We start from the raw sequence: 19,209 nt of genomic DNA on the forward strand, positions 1-19,209 counted from the left end.
GAGTCAGTGCGAAACTGGGATAATACATATTAGCTACATAGCTTTGTAAGTAGTAAGCTATTCAGTATACATACTTGTTAGGTGGGAAGAGAAACTAGCCAAGACTGCAAGCCCTAGAACTATGTCTACAAGCATCTCACAATGTTATGAAATTTTCTGAGCAGGGAAAGTTTTAACAACCATGTCAACTCATACCCACCCTTGCCCACTAGCGCCACCCAAAAACCTGTTAACACTGAGAATCTACTCCTAGTTCAATTTGTCCATGAGTTGAAGCATGGCCCATGACATGCAATCTTTGTGGACATCAAATCCACTAACATGCATTTTATTCAACTCCATGACCTGACTCTTTCACTTCTACACTATGGGGGGGAAAATTAGAGTTTTTTTAATCAAACGCTACCCTTACCAGTTCACTCCACTGCCAAAAGAAGCATTAAGAAAGGAAGCAAAAAATATTTCCAGCTGTTTGATTCGAGATTGAGATTAAAAGAAAATTTTGTTTCCTCCTAAACTCTGGGAGGATAGGAAAAAAAGCTGCAGGGTGGACTTTGTAGAAAAACCTGAGGGTCAGCACTCAGAATATAATGGAAGCCTTATTACTTTAGAGCTTTAAAAAAAGCCCCACCACAATATCTGACTGATAAAGTTCTAAGTATGACAAGGACTGGGTCTTCATCCCTTTCCCAGAGTGAGGTCCCCCCAGGGAGCCTCACAGCTAACAGAGCAGAAATAAGAGACAAGCCATCAGAATCGCAAACAGACAGAGAGTAGAAGCCAGAAAACACTCCATGGGAGCTGCAGGTCCCTGAAGACAAGAACAACAGGAAACAACATGGAAGAGCTCTTTTGAGGTTCTCTCAGTCTTCTTTATATTTATAAACCAAACTCCTTGATAACTAATGTGCACATAATGAAAATTCACCATCATCCAATCTTTTGAGCAAATTACAACCCAAAGAGAATTTAGGTCCACAGGCATCAAAAGGCACACTGACAGTCAACAGACCATACTGGATCTTAAAGGACCCTCTGCATTGTCAGAGAAAGATGAACGCATGGTCAGCGTAGTTTTAGGTTCATAGTGGTGACCCAGAAAACCATCTCTGTAACCTTCTTCCCTGTATCTCCTTTCTTGATGGAACAGTCAAAAGAGTGATCAACCATGAAAACCTTTCCTCCCAGAAATACCTACTGAACATCTGAAGAGGTGGAAGAAACAGGATCCATCTACCAGCTGAATCTAAGTCACTAGGTGCTCAGGTAATGTGGAAAAAAAGCATATATGATTCCAACATATATTTCTAAGACACTGGCTATATGACCACATAGTTGTACATCATTTCTATTACTCCTCCAGGTAAGCAAATAACACCTCCTTTTTTTCTGCCACATTTGTTTTGGCTCTTACTTTGGTCCCAGGTCAGCCACATAATTCCTTCAAGAGATATGTGAACATGTCCCTTAGAATTGATCTCTCACTATAGTAACTGAATTCACTTATTTCACTGAAAAATTAGACCAGGGGAAGATGCTAAGACTCAATCTATAAAGAGATGCTCTATGAAGACCCTTTTATGGACCCATAGGAAGATACAGATCTGATCAAAGGCAAATAAGACCAGACAATATTATCAAACAGTACATTCTTCCAGGTGAAATACACAAAAGATTCAGATTCCACATTTTACTATTTTTTAAAAAGAAAACAATTTAGTAACACAGAGGAAGATTCTGCTTATGAACAAACATAAATTTTTTTCTAAGCATCTTTCATTGGAAAAGAAATACTTTAAATGGTATTCAGTTTCTATGTCTAAAGTTCCCAAAATGCTTAGTTAGAAACCATTCTAGACAAGAAAAACAAGCCACGCCTAAACCCAGACAGCCTGAAACTTTACAGTACTGAAAACCAAGTGCTTCATCCTATAATTAAATTAGTTCAGCAAAAGCATAATGGCCTTGGAGACAGAGGAAAGCAAACAAGAAACTGGGGTATCTACTATGGATATTCATGTTTTCATCTAACAATAGAACACAACAAAGTAAGCATGTAAGTGATTGACCCTAGGCCAGTAATATGGCAAGAGGACAATATTTGATGATGTGCCCTGACATATGGAAATAATTCTTAAGTAACAAGATGACCTTGAAAAATCAAAGATGGCGGATGGTGATGAAGACTGCCACACATGCTATTTAGATTCAAGATCTCTCTCTCTCTCTCTCTCTCTCTCTCTCTCTCTCTCTCTCTCTCTCTCTCTCTCAACCCCAGATTAGCCTCAAAGGGCTAAGGCTTCTGATGCATGTCTTCCCCCTCTCCTAAGGTATACAATATCAAAAGCAGCCAGCCACTTTCTCAATGTGGATTTGGATGACAGTATTCCTCTCTTAGATAAGCAGTATAATTTTACAGATTTCTCTTGTCCTCTGATGATAACAAAACATCAGTCACAGAAGATCAGAAAGCATAGCAAAATAAAATAGCTCATATGCATGCTAAAGACAGCACCTAATCTGCTAATCTGACTCTTAAAATTGTGAGGTTTTTAGAGCAGGAAATAACTAAATTTCCAGATTAGAATTTCTATACCACAAATATGGGGGAAGATACAATTTTCCTTTTAGGTATAATTCAGTGAGGTCATCAGGCCCATAACTGTGTATTTTTCCTGCAATCCTACCTATCAGCAATGTCTTCAAAGAGACTGATGATCAAGAACATAGGAACTTACTAGGCACAACGAAGAAAAGAGCCCTGGGTTCAGCTCAGCATTATGGGAGGTTACTATTCCCCCTAAAAGTAGAATTTCTTTGGCTTTGTTCTAGAAATTTTGACAGTGTATCAAAAATGTAAAGCATACTCACAAGCTATTAATTTTTAAGGGATATTAAAAAAATAATGTAGAAATTATTTATTCTTCAACCACTCTCTATTTCCTTCACAGTAAAAAGGAAAGTCCCTGTCCTTATGGAAGTCTCCAAGGACCAATAAATTCTGCCCATCCCGGTCTCCTGATACTCTCTGTGATCTCATCTCCTAACCTCGAAGCCTCATTCCCTCCATGCAATCTGTCCCTGAACCACTCTGTGAACACCAGGTACTTTCAACCTCATGGCCTTTGCACTGCTTGTCCTTCTGTTCAAAATGCTCTTCCCCAGATATCTACACGGCTCACTCCTTCATCTTCTTCCAATCTGTTCAAAAGACATTTTTTTTCAACAGGGATACTCTCTAATCCTCTCAATCTCCATTTCCTTGCTCTGTTTGGTTGCTTTTTTTCTTCGGCATTTAGCAACTTCGAACATACTATATACTTCACCAATGTATTATATTTATTAATTATCATCACCTCCCTGGACTGGAATAACATATCATAATTCACCCAGAAGAGTGCAGGCACATGCTCAGTAATTATTTGTTGAAGAGATGAATAAGAACATTTTTATATTCCAAAGTGTCTCTCAATCATTTTGATTATATCAAAGAAAAAGTCTCCACTGGTGACACTCTTCAATACTTTTCTGCCTTTTGTCAATCTTGCTGATCTAAAAAAAATTAATTTTTTTAAAGGTATAATTTACCAACCATAAAATCTATTCCTTTGAACTAGAGAATTCAACAATTTTTTTTTTAAATTACAAAGTTGTGTAACCATTACCAGTAATCTCTCTAAACACCAAGAAAGGAGACTGCCTAATCAGAGCCTTCTCCAGGCCAGGGATCTGCTACATGGTCATAACATTGCTCTAGTTTCACTGGGTATATTTTTCTGGCTACTTTTTCTTTTGGATAGTAATTCTGGATTTCCACTTAAAAGAAACAATATAAAGTTTCCTTTTTAAAGAAATTAATTTATGTAAAAAGTGAGATGGTTTAGGCCAGGTGTGGTAGCACAGGCCTATAATCCCAGCACTTGGAAGGCTAAGGCAGGAGGCTCACCACAAGTTCAAGGCCAGTTTGGGCTACACAATGAGTTCAAGGCCAGCCTGGGCTACATAGCAAGACACTGTCTCAAACAACAGCAAAAAAAAGAGGAGGTTAAAAAAAAAGGTAAAATAGTTATCAATACATGTAGCTCAAAGATATATTAAGTTTGAAAGAGTGTTAACAAGAATAGTAAAGCTTGGGAAACACATTAACTCATGTAATCTAGCACTCCTGCTGAATTTACAGACTACAGAAATGCAACTAATTACCTAAATAAAAAGTAAACTATTGTCACTTGATCTCTGGGCTCATCCTCAGTCTTTGGTGGAAGACTATTCTTTCTGACTGGTTTGTTTTTCTGAATGGGTTGTAAGTGGCACTGATGGCCCCATGTTTCACATGCTCATTGCAGGGATGTTTATATAACAAATACCCTTGGAAAATAAGTTTCTTCCTCCGGGATAGAGGGCAGGTTTGCTTTAAGAACTCAGAATGTTAAAACAGTATCTTCGTCTGGAACAAAGGACAGCCATGCTTACTACCTTAGACACAAACTACCTTAGCTCAAGGTCCCTCTCCTACAAGGTAATTCCTTTGATGTCACAAGTTACCTAGCCCATTTTGCATCACCCTGTGGAAACAGAAGCTTGGAGAAGGCTGTGGTCTGAATGCTGGTGTCCCCTAAAATTCTTGTGTTGAAATTCTAATCCCCAAGTGATACTAATAAGAGGTGAGGCATTTGGGAAGTGACAGTGAGTTGGGAGGACTTAGTACACATAGGAAAAAGGGCCAAGCGTGCTTATTTGTCCCTTTCAATCATGTAAGACACAATAAGAAGGTGCCATCTATGAATTAGGAAACACTCTCACCAGGGACCTAAGCCTGCTAACACCTTGATCTTTATCTCACCTCCGGGACTGTAAGAATAAATTCCTGTTGTCTAGATGCTCCCTGGGATGCTATATTTTGTTACAGTACTTCAAAAGGACCACAACAGAGAATTAGCACAAAGAGCTGAGGCTCTGTCTACTGCCACTGTTGTAATAACCTGTCCTTCACCTCTGACTTTGGAGTCTTATATCTTAGACCAGCATGAAACTAGGGCAGATTAACTTGTTAGTTTGAAAGTAGGGTAGAATCTCATTCTTCACAGTTCTCACCTCATTGTGAATTTCTTCTCCTTGTTTCAAAACTGCAGGCTCAAAGGATTTCAAAGAGACATCACCATTATCCACATTATCATGGACATTCTGCACAGCCAACTGGCAGCGATGTAAAATATAATCCAAGGTTCCCGAAGAGCACTGCCAAGACACAACAGCAATCAAGATTAAGAGCAAAATCCATACTCAACTGTGCCACTCTTCTTATGGCTTTCCACATTCACCTCTGTCCCCACAGCCCATACTCCTTAGCGCAGCAATTACTACAGTGGCCTGCTCACTGGATTCTGTGCTGCCAGCTCAGCCTCACCTGGGCCACTCAGCTTGCTGGTATTCTTTTATTATGTGGACCTCCTATTTGAAACCAAAATAAGCAACATGAGACCAAGGCCTGGTGTGTGTATGAGTGTGGATGTGTGTGTGTGTGTGTGTGTGTGAGAGAGAGAGAGAGAGAGAGAGATTACATGATAAATAACATTAACCAAGAATGAAGGACACTGATTTTATATCAAGTGCCATGAACTTAACCACGGAAGAGAAAGGTAGCCAAGCTGTAGAACCTGAGTGTAAAAACACTCAAAACAGAACAGCAATGGCCAGGGTGGGGGTAGGGGGTTAAACTTTATAAACAAGGCAAAAAATGTTTTTCTTTTTACCGCAAAAAAAAAAAAGTTCACTAGGCGGTTGTAATCACTGGCATAATAAATTCTTCAAATAATAAAGAATATGTGGCTCATGCCCTCAAAGCACATTCAAAGGTATAACTTAGTACTTGGGTATCAGGAGCACAAAGGTAACTAGTTAATCCCCCTCTCAGTCTGTGGAAACAAAACAGAGGTTAAATGGACAAACTCTTTGGAACGATCATATGTCAGAAAAGAAGATACAGATGAAGCATGCATCCATTTGTTTCCATCATTAAATGATTTTCTAGAATGATAAAAAGCAATATCTATCTATCTATCTATTTATCTATCTATTTCCTTAAGAAACAATGAGGGAAATATATCTCTAAGATATTTTTATTTTCATATTTATAACTTCAACTCAGCCCTTGGAAACAACCTCTGGTATAGAAATTCTTTGCATAGTTATTGCCTATTTATACAATGTGACATCTACAAGCGAGGAAAAACAAAGTTTCTGTGCCACAAAACCAGAAGCTTGACTGATATGTACTTTAATATGATGACCCCAGGATATGGAGAGCACAAGGGCAGGCAACTCCAATTTGTTGCAAAGAGAAAACAAAGAACAGAGGTCAATTATCACTCACTTTAGTCCCACAGCCCCTCCTACAACATATTTTTAAATGACAATCTGCCTAGAAAGTTGTCCTTCTTGAATCTTTTTTTCCCCAAGTATGTAAGAGGTTATTAATTGTGTGGCCACTTATCATAGCTAAAGATGAGAAACAATCTAAATTTCCCATGATTAGCAAACCAGTTAAATGAACTACAGTTTAACCTTACTTGCTGCCAATAAAAGGGAAAGGGGAAAGTGAAATTTTTTCTGGATATATAGAGTACTATTTTGTAAAGAACCTAGGATCAGACTTGGGTTTGCTGCTAAGGTTTTTTTCTTTGTTATTTTGCTACAACTTTATTGAAATATCATTCACATATCATAAAATTCAACAATTTAAAGCTCACAATTCAATGTGTGTTCATATATTCACAGAGCTGTGCAACTGTAACTACAATTAATTTTACAATAATTTTATTACCCCAAAATGAAACTGTGTACTTTAGCAGTCACTCTTTCCCACTTCCACCAACCTTTCCTGTCCTGGGCAACCACTAATCTACTTTCTATACCCATATATATGTCTATTATGGACATTCAGATAAATGACATCATACACGACATGATCTTTTGTGACTAGCTTCTTGGACTTAGCATGCTTTCATGGTCCATCCATGTTGCAGCATATATCAGTACTTCAGTCCTTTGTATTGTCAAATATTTGATTGTATGGCTATATCACATTTTATTCATCCACTTACTCAGTAAGTGGTGAACATTTGGATTGTGTCCACTTTTTGGCTAGGTAAATCAAGCTACTGTAAACAATGCTGTACAAGTTGTAATTTCTCTTGGGCATATACCTAGGCATGGAATTGCTGTGTCGTAGGGTAACTTTACATTTAACATTCTGAGGATGGGCCCAACTACTTCTCAAAGTGGCTGTATCTTTATATACTCTTACCAGCAGTGCACAGGGTTCCTCTTTATGCACAGCCTCACCAATATGTGTTATCTTTTTTACTCTAACCATCCTAGTGGGAGTAAAGTGGTATCTCATCATGGTTTCCATTTGTATTTCTCTATGATGCTGTGCACTTTTCATGTGCTTCTTGGTCATCTGTATACCTTCTCTGGGACATGCCTATGCAGATCCTTCACCATTTTTTAAAATTTTTCTTTCTGGTACTGGGGATCAAACTCAGGACCTTGCACTTGTGAGGCAGGTGGTGACACCACTGAGAGAAATCTCCAGCCCACCGTTTTAACCAGAATTATTTCTCATTTTAATGACTGAGTTCTAAGAATTCTTTATTCTAAACATAAAGACCTTACAAAATACATGATTTGCAAATATTTTCTCCGATTCACTAGTTTTCTTTTCACTTTCTTGATGGTATCCTTTGAAGCACAAAAGGTTTTAATTTTGATGAAGTCCAGTTTTTCAATTTTTTCTTGGTTTGTTTGTGCTTTAGGTGTCCTATCTAAACAGCCTTTTTCAGGTTGGGGATGTACTTCAGTGGTACAGTTCTTGCCTTGTGTGCAAGAGATCCACGCATAATGCCCTGGGTTCAATCCCTTATGCCAAAAACCATGAAAAATAGTAACAACAAAAACTAACTTTAGGGCCAGGGATTGAACTCAGTGGTTCCACTGCCTGCCTCGCAAGCAGAAGGTCCCGAGTTTGATCCCCAGTACCAAACAAACAAACAAACAAACAAAAAACCAACTTTAGCCATTGTCCATGCCAAGAAAATAATTACGGATTGATGAGTAATTATCATCAAAGTTTCTGAAACAAAGCAAAAAGTACAAAATAGTGTACAGGGTAGCTATCATTGTGTATGAGTAATGTCACTAAAAGATAATAAGAATGACAACATTGATTATCTCTGGGAAGTAGAAGTTAGTTGGCTTGAGGAAAAAGAGACTAAGTTAGTTTAGGTTAGTTTAGGTTTTGAATTTTAAACCATCTGAGTAACTAGCTATTCAAAAAATAATTATGCAAGAATACAGTAGTAATTATTATAAATACATTAAATAAATTATATTACAAATCAAATAATTTTGCATAAAATAATAACTTCAGTATTGAGGAAAATCATTTCCCCCTTCCAACTATTTGAAACAATAACATAAGATGAATTTTAAATAAGATAAAAGAATAATCCTGCCACCTAAACTTATTTTTATTTTTTATTGCAAGCCTGTCTATACACTGTTCTAAAAGATTTCTATGCATTAACTTATTTAATCATTATAATAACCCTATGAATTAGGTAGGATTGCTATCCCCATCTCCATTTACATGTACATAATAGTCAAGCTTGACTTGGAAGTCATCTTGAGTCTTCTCATAATTATTGTCTTCTCTTTGGAATCCATTTGGAACCCTAAAGTGACTAGTATGGCTTTTCCTCATTTACTAACTTTGCCTTCTGAGCTAGTCTGATCAGCTGGCCAGTAGCTACTGCCAAATGGTGGCAGAATTTAGCAATAAAATTTGGGCTATAAACACAATTCGGATATTCAGAAATCCCTTTAGACCACTCTAAGTTTCTCCTACGTTTATACTCACATGCCCAAAGCCTCAACAAAAAGTTCAGGGAAATGTTCGTTTGAACCCACCCACAGCTGACAAATGAACAAGCTCACATATTCACTCCCTTTCCTCTGGCCAACTCTTGCCCTTGATCTGGCAGATACAACACCTAAGAAAATCTCAAACTAGTGGCACCTACCGATGGTGTTTACCTTCTCCAAGAAATAACCCCCAAAACAAAATATACTATCCCATGCTGTGAACACACTTTAAAAGTGCAACCAATACAACCCCAAAGCTAAAAAGAGAAATAGATAGAGACTACAGTCAAGCAATTTTCCTATCAAATACTTTTCCAAAGCTCTATGATAAATTGCTCAGTCAACCACTTCTGTCACATCCAATTAAGTGTGAATCACATTTTTATTTATACTTACCTCTGCCACTCGGTGGGTGGAACTAAACCGAGGTTGTGAACCAGCCAAAACACAGTGTTGGTGGGTGGCATTGAGATCATCTGCAGCAAAAATACCAAAACAAATTTTTAAACACATGTACTAGTCAGTACATATTATCTACTATTTAACTAAAATACAAAGTAAACAGTAAATCTATCACTCAAGGAACAACAGTAACCAAAGAATTAACATTTACCTTACATTCTTTATTTTTTTAATTAATTTTATTGGTACATTTTAGGTATACAATATGACATTCATCATTGGAAATTCCAATGATTCCAGTGATGAATTTCCAATGATTACTTTAATCCATTCCTTATAAGGATGAATATATAGATTATATGTTTACACATACATATGTATATATCATCCAAATCAAGTCATTTTCAAAAGTGAAAGGGGATGTCCTTAAATTATTCCAGAACAACAAATGTAAACCTGGATTAACCTCAGCCAACATGATATATAATCACCCTTCTTATGCAGTCTTATGATGTCTACCTACTGATAGTAATGCAAAGTTTACTATTTATACCTTATGCTTCTTTCTCTTTCATATGGCATACTTCTAGGTATGTCTTCTTTTTTTTTTTTTTGGTACCAGGGATTGAACTTGGGATCTTGCGCTTGCAAGGCAGGCGCCAGAACCACTGAGCTAAATCCCCAGCCCCAGTATGTCTTTTTTATACAGTAAGTCAGAGATGAACATTTTCATCTGAAATCTGCCTCTTTCTCTCCATAATCAAAGTATCAATTTTGCCCTAACAATTTTCCAGGCAACAAACCAACAAACTCAGCATGTTGAATGTCTGGCTCTCAAAATAGAATCTGAGCATAGAGATTCATGATTCAAGAATGAAGTAGATGGTGAATTTATCACTTAAAGAATACTCCTAAAACCACAAGCAGCGGGAGAAATATCAATGACCAAGTTGTTGCATATTCTAAGAACTTATGGTATACATTAGGCAAAATTAGTACCACCTTTGCCTACTGCATTACTTCCTCTATTACAAAGAATATAGATAAACAGTATGTTCCCCAGCACACAATTTCCTTTATAGGCAACACAAGCCCCTTACCAAGATACTGAGAAAGATAATGATTTAAACTATGAATCAAAGGCAACCAGTCCCCATGCATGTCAGCAGAAACAATCTATAATGTAATCTCCAATTACAGAAAGGAAATGCAAAATGACAACTGAAGGACTTCCACTTCCAGATTATGGAGTAATGGTGACACAGTTTACTCTCAGCTTTAAACAACTACAAAACAAAGCAAAAATACGAATCAAAGATTTCTAACAAGAAACAGGAAGATGGGATACCAGCGAAAAAAGAAACAAAATAGGGGGGCCTAGCACTGCCATTACTTACTGACTAGAAACAGTTTCAAAGCCTGAGTAGGAGAAGGGAAGTCAATTGAAAGAACAGAGATAGGAAGGCAAAAGCAGCAAGCTTTGCAAAGCAGGCTATAGGAACAGTAGAACTTGTACAGAAAGAGAGCAAGTAGAGATCTACTGAAGGGTTTCCTCCAGTCTTTAGCTAAGCACTGATGTGTGTATGCATGAATGAAAATTCCCAACAGTCAAAAGCAAGCAGCAGAAAGCAGTAGACTGAACAAATCTCAGACCTCACCCAGGACCAGAATACTTTGTGTTTCCAGTAGCCAGAATGTTTCTACTACGAGATCCTAGGTAATCCTTAGAAAAAACATCACCTTAATAGTTAGGCCACATTAATACTAGATTAAAGGTTGTTCTAGACCACCTAGCAAAACTTAAAACAAAGGTTCAAAAGGATTCAATTTAGTGATAACTTTAATTATTCATTAGAAAAAAAATCCAGGAATAATTAAAAGGACACAACAAAATCAGGCACCCAAAAAATACATTCTGCAATATCTAGCATTCACTGAAAAAGTAAAAGACAGAAATGAACACATCCATATGCACATATTCACACATTTTATATATATATATAAATATATGTGTGTATATCTTTCATCCTCTATATATATTGAAGCATCTAAAATGTATAGAATCTGAAATTAAAATTACATTGAAATTAACAGAAATTTAGGTACTACAGAAAAAAAAGATAAGTGAACTAGAATATACAAAAATAGAAAGCATCCAAAATAAAGGAAACAGAAAAAATACTAACAAAAAATTAAAGACAGTTTATGACCTATTAAACAATATTAAGTAGTTTAATATAAATGTAACTTGAGTTACCCAAAAAATTATTGTTGAAGAAATAATATTCCCCAAATTGCAAGTTTGATGAAAATTACAAGCTCAATGACTCAAAAGTTCAAAATACATGAAGCAAAATAAAATAAACAAGACCAAACTAATGTATATTGAAATTTTCAACATTGATGATAAAGAAAAATGTTAACAGAAAGCAGAAAAGGAAACATATTCAATACAGTGGGTCAAAGACAAGAATGACTGCAGACTTCTCAATCAGAAGACAATCTGGTGACATATTCAAAATACTCAAAGAAAACAACTGTCAATCTAAATTTGGTCCCAAATGAAAATAGCAGTCCAAAATGAAAGTGAAATAAAGACTTCAGAAAAAGCTAAAAGAATTTGCATTCAATAGACTGAAATTCTTCAAGCAAATAAAAAAATCAGAATTTAGACCCGCTCAAAGGAATAAAAGTGCCATCAATAAAAAATTCACTACAATAAATTATTTAGAGCCAAAATAATAAGACCGTATTCTAAAGTTTAACATAAAATAGAGGTAAAATGCATGTAAATAGCACAAAGGCCATGAGGAAAATAATAAAACTATACTATTTAAAGATTCTGACACTATAGGAAAGGTAGTAAAATAACGTGATGATAATTGTGGTAAGTTAAAGATGCATACTATAAACAAGAGTAGCAGTTCCCAATCAATGTAATTTTGTCATTACCACCTCCCTCTCAGTCTTCCAGGGGCCTTTGGCAGTGTATGGAGATATACTTTTAGATGTCACAATTGAGAGGGAACAGAGATTCTAGTGAAATCTCATAGAGGCTACATTCTACAATTCATAGGATAACACAACAACAAAAACTATCTAGCCTACACATCAATAGTGCTGAGGTTAAGAAATCCTATCCCAAGGAAACTACTAACAGAATCAATCAATCCATCCATCAATCAAAGAAGTATATCTAATAAGGCAAAAGTGAAATACAAAGGAATAAGAAAAATATCTAAATCCAAAAGAAGCAGGAAAAGAAGGGAAAAGGAAAGAATATATAAAACCATAAAAAATAGATAGGAAGATGTTATAAAATAGAGTAACCTCTGTCTACATTAATCAGGAAAAGAGATCTTAATTATCAATATCAGGCATCAAAGGAAGATCACCATAGTTCCTATAGACAAAAGGATGATAAGAGAATATAGTGAACAATTTAATGACAATAAATTCAACAACCTAAATGCAACTGACAAATTCCTTGAAAGATAAACTATCAAATCTCACTGAACAAGAAGCAAACAAGAATAGTTCCCTATTTTATAAAAGAAACAAAATTTATAATTAAAAATCTTTCCACAAAGAAGACTTCAGGCTGAGACAACACCACTGTGGAATTTTAACAAATACTTAAGGAAAAAGTACTATAAGGCCTACCCTAATTCTTATAGAAAATAGAGGCAGAGGAAATATCTCACAAATTATTTTATAAGAGGAAAATTATCCTGGTCACTCAAAGGTGATGATATATCTAAATGTATCAGGCCAAAGTACTCAAAAGGAACAAAAAAGAACTTTCTAGGGCTGAAAAATATTTTCTATATGAATGATTGCTGTAGTAGCTACATAAAGGCACATATTTAAGACTAATCTAATTGTAGAGTTTAAATTGGTGGACATCCCTACATGTTAATCATCTAAATTAAACCTCAATAAAGACAATTTAAAAATTGCCAAGGGCTGGGGATTTCGCTCAGTGGTTTTGCCACCTGCCTTGCAAGCGCAAGGGCCCAAGTTCAGTCCCCAATACCAAAAAAAAAAACAAAAAAAATTGCCAGGACTTCCTGTTTCTGGTCTGGCACATATGGAGCTTAGGAGTCATCACTCCAGTCTGCCAACAGTAATAAAACAACTCTCCTATGACCCATTAAAGAAGAATGTAATGTAAGCCATTGCCCCAAAACATGGGAGAGACAGACAGGCTTGAAACTGACAATCACAAGTTCACAGCTAGAAACCCAACAAGAAGAGACATCTGTGGGAACAAATAACAAAGTACGAAATCTTGAAGCATTAATAAACCCTTAAGATTCAAAAAGGACAATACACACAGTTAAAAACTGCAAGGGGATCTAGTTATAATATATATATATATATATTTTTTTTTTTTTTTTTTTTTTGGGTACCAGGGATCAAACTCGAGTCCTTGTGCTTGTGCAGCAGGTGGCGAAACCACTGAGCTAAATGCCCAGCCCTCCCATATTTTTATGAGTTTTATTTCCAGAAGTTCAGCCAGATTCTCAGAGTGAAGGTAAGAGAAAAATTTCCTCACCAAGAGAACTGGAAATTAATTATTATGAACTATACCAGAGCATTCTGCTCTTCTTAACAAGGACTGCCCTCAAGAGAAATTATTTATCAGAGTTTAACCTACTGAGGTTTATCAGTGCCCAGCTGACTTGGGGAGGGAAAATATCTACCTAGTCCAGCTAGATCTAGCCACCCATGTGGAAGAATAGAAACTTCAGCTCCTATTACCCTTCAATGTGGAAGAAGAGAAATATATACCTTGAATCTCCACTATCTATCCTATCCTAACCAAGAATGAGAAAAAAACTGAGAATCACTCATGAACTTCACCATTCCAGTGGCACAGTATAATGAACAGACTGAGACCTGATCATAAAATTATAGACTTCTTCCCCTTCCCACATACGGCACCACCACATCACTAAAGGTCTACTTGTTGCTGTTCCATTTATAAGTATATCATGTCTGCCCATCAAAAAAAACTTACAAGGTATTCCAAAAGGCAAAGAATACAGCCTGAAAAACTTGAACAAAACTCAGAACCAGAGTCAGATATGACAGGAATGTTAGAATTATCAGACCATAAATCTTTAAAAACTGTGATTAATATGCTAAGGGCTCTAAAGGACAAAGTAGAAAACATGTAAGAACAGATGGGTAATGCAAGCAAAATAGAGTTCTAAAAATCAAAAAGAAATGCTAGAGATCAAAAATACTGTAGTAGAAATAAAGAATGCCTTTGATGGACACATTAGCAAACAGAACATGCCAGAGGAAAGATCTCTGAGCTTGAGGATATGTTAATAGAAACTTCTAAAACAGAAAATTGAAAAGGAAAAAAAAAAGAGTAAAAAAATAGAAAGAACAGAATATCTGAGAACTATGGAGCAACTCTAGAAGGTGGAATATATGTATAATGGGAAAACTAGAAGGACATGACAGAAAAGGGCAGAAGAAAATTATTAAGAATTTCCATCAATTAATGTCAGACACCAAACCACAGACCTAGGAAATTCAGAGAACAACAACCAAAGTAAATACTGCTACTACTAATTATGTCCAACACCTAGGAGTATCATATTCAAACTGCAGAAAATCAAATATAAAATGCCTTGAACAAAGCCAGAAAAAAATTATCTGTAAGGGAACAAAATTAAAAAGTTAAATTTGGTTTCTCTAGAAACCATGCAAGCAAAAAGAGTGTAAAGTGAGACAGGTGGGGTGGTGCACACTTTAGTTCTAGATACTCTGGAGGCTGAGGGAAGAGGATCACTTGTGTGCAAGAATTAGAGACCAGCCTGGGCAATATAGCAAGGCCCTGCCTTAAGAAATACAAAAGTGTAAAGTGAAATATTAAGTGTTGATGAACAAAAAACCACATAACCTCAAATTCAGTACCCTGAGAAATTATTCTTCAAAAGTAAAAGAGAAATAAAGACTTTCTGAGCTAAAGAAAACTTGAGGGAATGGTTACCAGCAGACCTGCATTGCAAGGCAGAAGGACAATGGCAGAGGTCAGAAACTTGGATCTATATAAGGAAAGAAAAAGCATTAGAGAAGGAACAAGTAAAGATGAAATAAAATCCATTACCCTTAATTGATCTAACAATTTGTTCAAGTAATGTTAGGAGCAATGTATTCAATTGTATATGCACATACACTATATGTGCTTATGTATATTTAGGTATAAATGAATATATATGTTTATGTAGAGAGAAAAATTAGGAACACTTTGTTACTTTAATGCACTTGCATAATCTGAGAACTGATATAGCGGAATCTTAAAGTAGGCTTGGATTAGTTATAAACATACCCTGTAAACTCTAGGACACAACCAAAAACAAATTTTTAAAAAGCATCACTGAAATGATAAGAAATGAAAGAAAAGCTAAGTACGACAGCACACACCTGCAATCCCAACACTCTGGGAAGCTAAGATCGATAGGTTAAAAAGCAAGGCCTAACGCTATGCTGTTTATAAGCAACTAAATTTAAATATAGAAACAGAGACTGAAAGTAAAGGGATGGAGAAAGATACACCATATCAACACTAATCAAAAAAAAGTTGGAGTACCTATATTAATTTTAGAGAAAAAAAACTTCAGAACAAAAAAAAGTGTCACAAATAGAGAGGTAATGCATAATGACAAAGAAGTCAAGTTTCCTAGAAAATATAACAATATTTAATGTGTATGTGCTTAACAACAAAGCAGAAAAATTTTAAGGCAAAAGATAGTAGAAGAACAAAGAGAAAATGGACAAATCCATGATTTATAGTTGGAAATTTAAACATTCTTGTCACAGAAAGGGAGAGATGCAACAGTTGAAAGTTCAGTAAGGATATATTTGAAATCAGCACCACCAAACAACTAACTATAATTGATATCAACAGCTACTTCAATAATGGCAGAATACATATTTTATTAAGCTCACATGGAGCAGTCACCAAGATATACCACCAAGATAGACACATTACCAAATTTGAAACAATGGACAGACTACAATGGAAATAAACCAGAAATCAAAAACAGAAAGGTGTCTAAAAAAATCCCAAAATATGTAGATACCATACAATATATTTATAAACAATGCATAGGTCAAAAAAGAAATCTCAAGAAAAATTACAATGTATTTCGAACTAAATGAAAACACAAGTCATCAAAATGTGTTGGATATAGTGTAAGGAATACTTAGAAAAAATTTTATATAATCAAATGCATATATATTAGAAAATAAGAAAGATCTAAAATCTAATATAAATGTCTACTTTAGGAGATTAGAAAAAGAAGAGCAAATCAATCAAGTAGGCACAAGAAAAAAAATTAAGACAAATCAATAAAATAAAAAACAAAAACCTATTAGAGAAGATCAATGAAACCTAAAGCTGGTTCATGGAAAAGATCAATAAAATCAATAAGCCTCTGGCTAGACTATAAAAAAACAAGATATTAATAACTAATACCAGAAAGGAAGAGATAACATCAATACAGATAACATGGACATTAAAAGGATAATAAGTAAATATTACAACTAGCTTTATGCATCCAAATTTTATAATGCAGGTTAAATGGACCAGTTCTTTGAAACATACAACACATTAAATCTCACACCAGAAAAAATAGACAATTTAAATTGTCCTGTCTCTATTAAACAAATTGAATCAAAATTGAAAGCACCAGGCCCAGACAATATTCACTATTGAGTTCTACTAAACATTTAGGGAAGAAATTGTACCCAATACTTTACAATCTCAACCAAAAAATTAAAGCATTGGGAATATACTGAAATTCAATCTACAAAGCTAACATTACCTAATACCAAAATCAGACAGCAACATTACCAGAAAACCTAAGTCCAACATATCTCATAAACACAGATGAAAAAATCCTCAACAAAATATTAGCATACTGAATTCATTACAATGTACACAGGAATTATACACTGCAATGAAGTGGAATTTATTCCAGGTGTGCAAGACTGGCTCAACATTTGAAAATCAATTCATGTAATCCACCAAAGCAAGAATTAAAAGAAGAAAAACCTCATGATCACACCAAGAGATGCTGAAAACTATCTGAAAAAAAATACAACACCCATTTAGTTTGAGGCATGCCAGTGTAAATGATACTATGTTTTTAATTTCAAATTTCATCTGTTCATTGCTGGTATATGGGAGAGTGACTTTTTAATATTAACCTTAGCCTTGTTGATTTTTTACATTTTATGCATAAACAGGCATATCACCTGTACAAAAAGACAGTTTTATTTCTTTCTCTCCAATCTATGTCCATTTCCTTTAGCTGCATATTGAATTAGTCAAGGCTTCCATTATAATATCAAAAAGAAGAGAGGAGAAGAGATATTTTTGCCTTGTTCTTGATCCTCCTCCTTAAATATGATACTAATTGTAGGATTTTTAAGGCATGTTTTATCACACTGAGGAAAATTTTCTCTATTTCTAGTATGTTGAGAGGTTTTATCAAGAATGAGAACTCTCATTAATTGCTGGAGGAAAAAGAAAATGTGCAGCCGCTCTGGAAGACTGTTCGGTAGTTTCTTACAAAAGGAAGTGTGCTGTTATTATTCAAGACATCAGTAGTGCTCCTTGGTACTTACCCAAAAGAGCTAAGCACATGTTCATGTAAAAAGCAGCATAGGAATTTTTATAGCAACTTTGTCTATAACTGATAAAACCTGAAAGAAAACTAAGTATCCTTTAGTAGGTGAATGGATAAGTTGTGGTATATCTATACAATGGACTATTACTCAGACTGAAAAGAAATGAACCATTGAGCCATGGAAAGACATAGAAGAACCTTAAAATGCACGTGACTAAGTGAAGAAGCCAATCTGAAAAGGCTACATCCTGTACTGCTGCAATGACATGACATTCCTAAAGAGACAGAATTATTAACACAATAAAACTTCAATGGTTCCCAGTGCCAAGGAGCAGAGCTGCCCCCAGCGCCAAGGAGGTGAGCTGCATGGGCACCAGCAGCACACCTCCCCCAGACCTTTGAAATGAGAAGTCACATAAACAAATCTCAAAACCAGACTTCCAGATCACCTAAGACAACCCCAAAGGGAAACAAGATAGAACAATCTGATAACCACCTGGACTCCCTGAACTGACAACAAAAGAAGACCAGGAAAAAAATGAATGCAGAAATACTTTCTCAGATAACAGCAGAGATTGGGCTCATAGTGCAAGACATGATTAATAAATCTAGAGAGGACACAGATAAGAAAACACAGAAGCTAAGGAACATGATGGAATGCCAACATAGGAAACAAATGGAATCCATAAAACGAATGGAAACAGATTTCAAGGAGATTAAAAACTCCAGTGAGAGTCTGTGCAGCAGAATGAACCAAAGTGAGGACAGAATTTCAGATATAGAAGGTAAGATTGCAATTACTGACTAGGAAAAGAAAAATTTCTTTAAAATAGTAAGGGATTAAGACAAATCAATCTAGCAGCTTCTAGATGATGCAAAGAAGAATAACATAAGACTGATCAGAGTCAATGAAGAAACAGGACACAGTACAGACAACATAAAAAAACTGTTCACAGAAGTGATGACAGACAACTTCCCAAGCAGGGGAAAAGAACTTGATATACAGATAAGTGAGGCATATAGGACTTCAATCAGCCTTGATAAAAAAAAATTTACACATAGGCATATAATTGTTAAGATTCCAGAAACTCAACCGAAGAACAAAATTCTACAAGCAGTTAGACAAGAGAAACAAATCACATACAAAGGAAAGCCTATCAGAATCACAGCAGACTTCTCAACACAAGCCCTCAAGGCAAAAAAGAGCTTGGAGTGTGACGTATTTCAA

At 35.6% G+C, this 19,209-nt stretch overlaps 1 protein-coding gene across 6 annotated transcripts in view; it reads right to left on the reverse strand.

Moving 5' to 3' along the window:
* Positions 1–19,209, reverse strand: part of Fto (FTO alpha-ketoglutarate dependent dioxygenase) — a 399,271-nt gene that overhangs the window by 198,536 nt on the left and 181,526 nt on the right. For all 6 annotated transcript variants that reach the window (XR_015440988.1, XM_013073314.3, XM_021260894.2 and 3 more), the window contains 2 exons: positions 9,322–9,401; positions 5,095–5,238 (listed from right to left, as the gene is read on the reverse strand). Coding sequence is in view for 5 of the 6 variants with exons in the window: in XM_013073314.3 (XP_012928768.1) it covers positions 5,095–5,238; positions 9,322–9,401 (224 nt within the window). In the remaining variant the exon portion in view is untranslated. The remainder of the gene's footprint in view (positions 1–5,094; positions 5,239–9,321; positions 9,402–19,209) is intronic.

This window comes from Heterocephalus glaber, unplaced genomic scaffold, assembly GCF_053883595.1.
Source record: "Heterocephalus glaber isolate CG9 unplaced genomic scaffold, H.glaber_assembly_v1.0 deba00000071, whole genome shotgun sequence".
In the NCBI taxonomy this organism is placed as follows: domain Eukaryota; kingdom Metazoa; phylum Chordata; class Mammalia; order Rodentia; family Bathyergidae; genus Heterocephalus; species Heterocephalus glaber.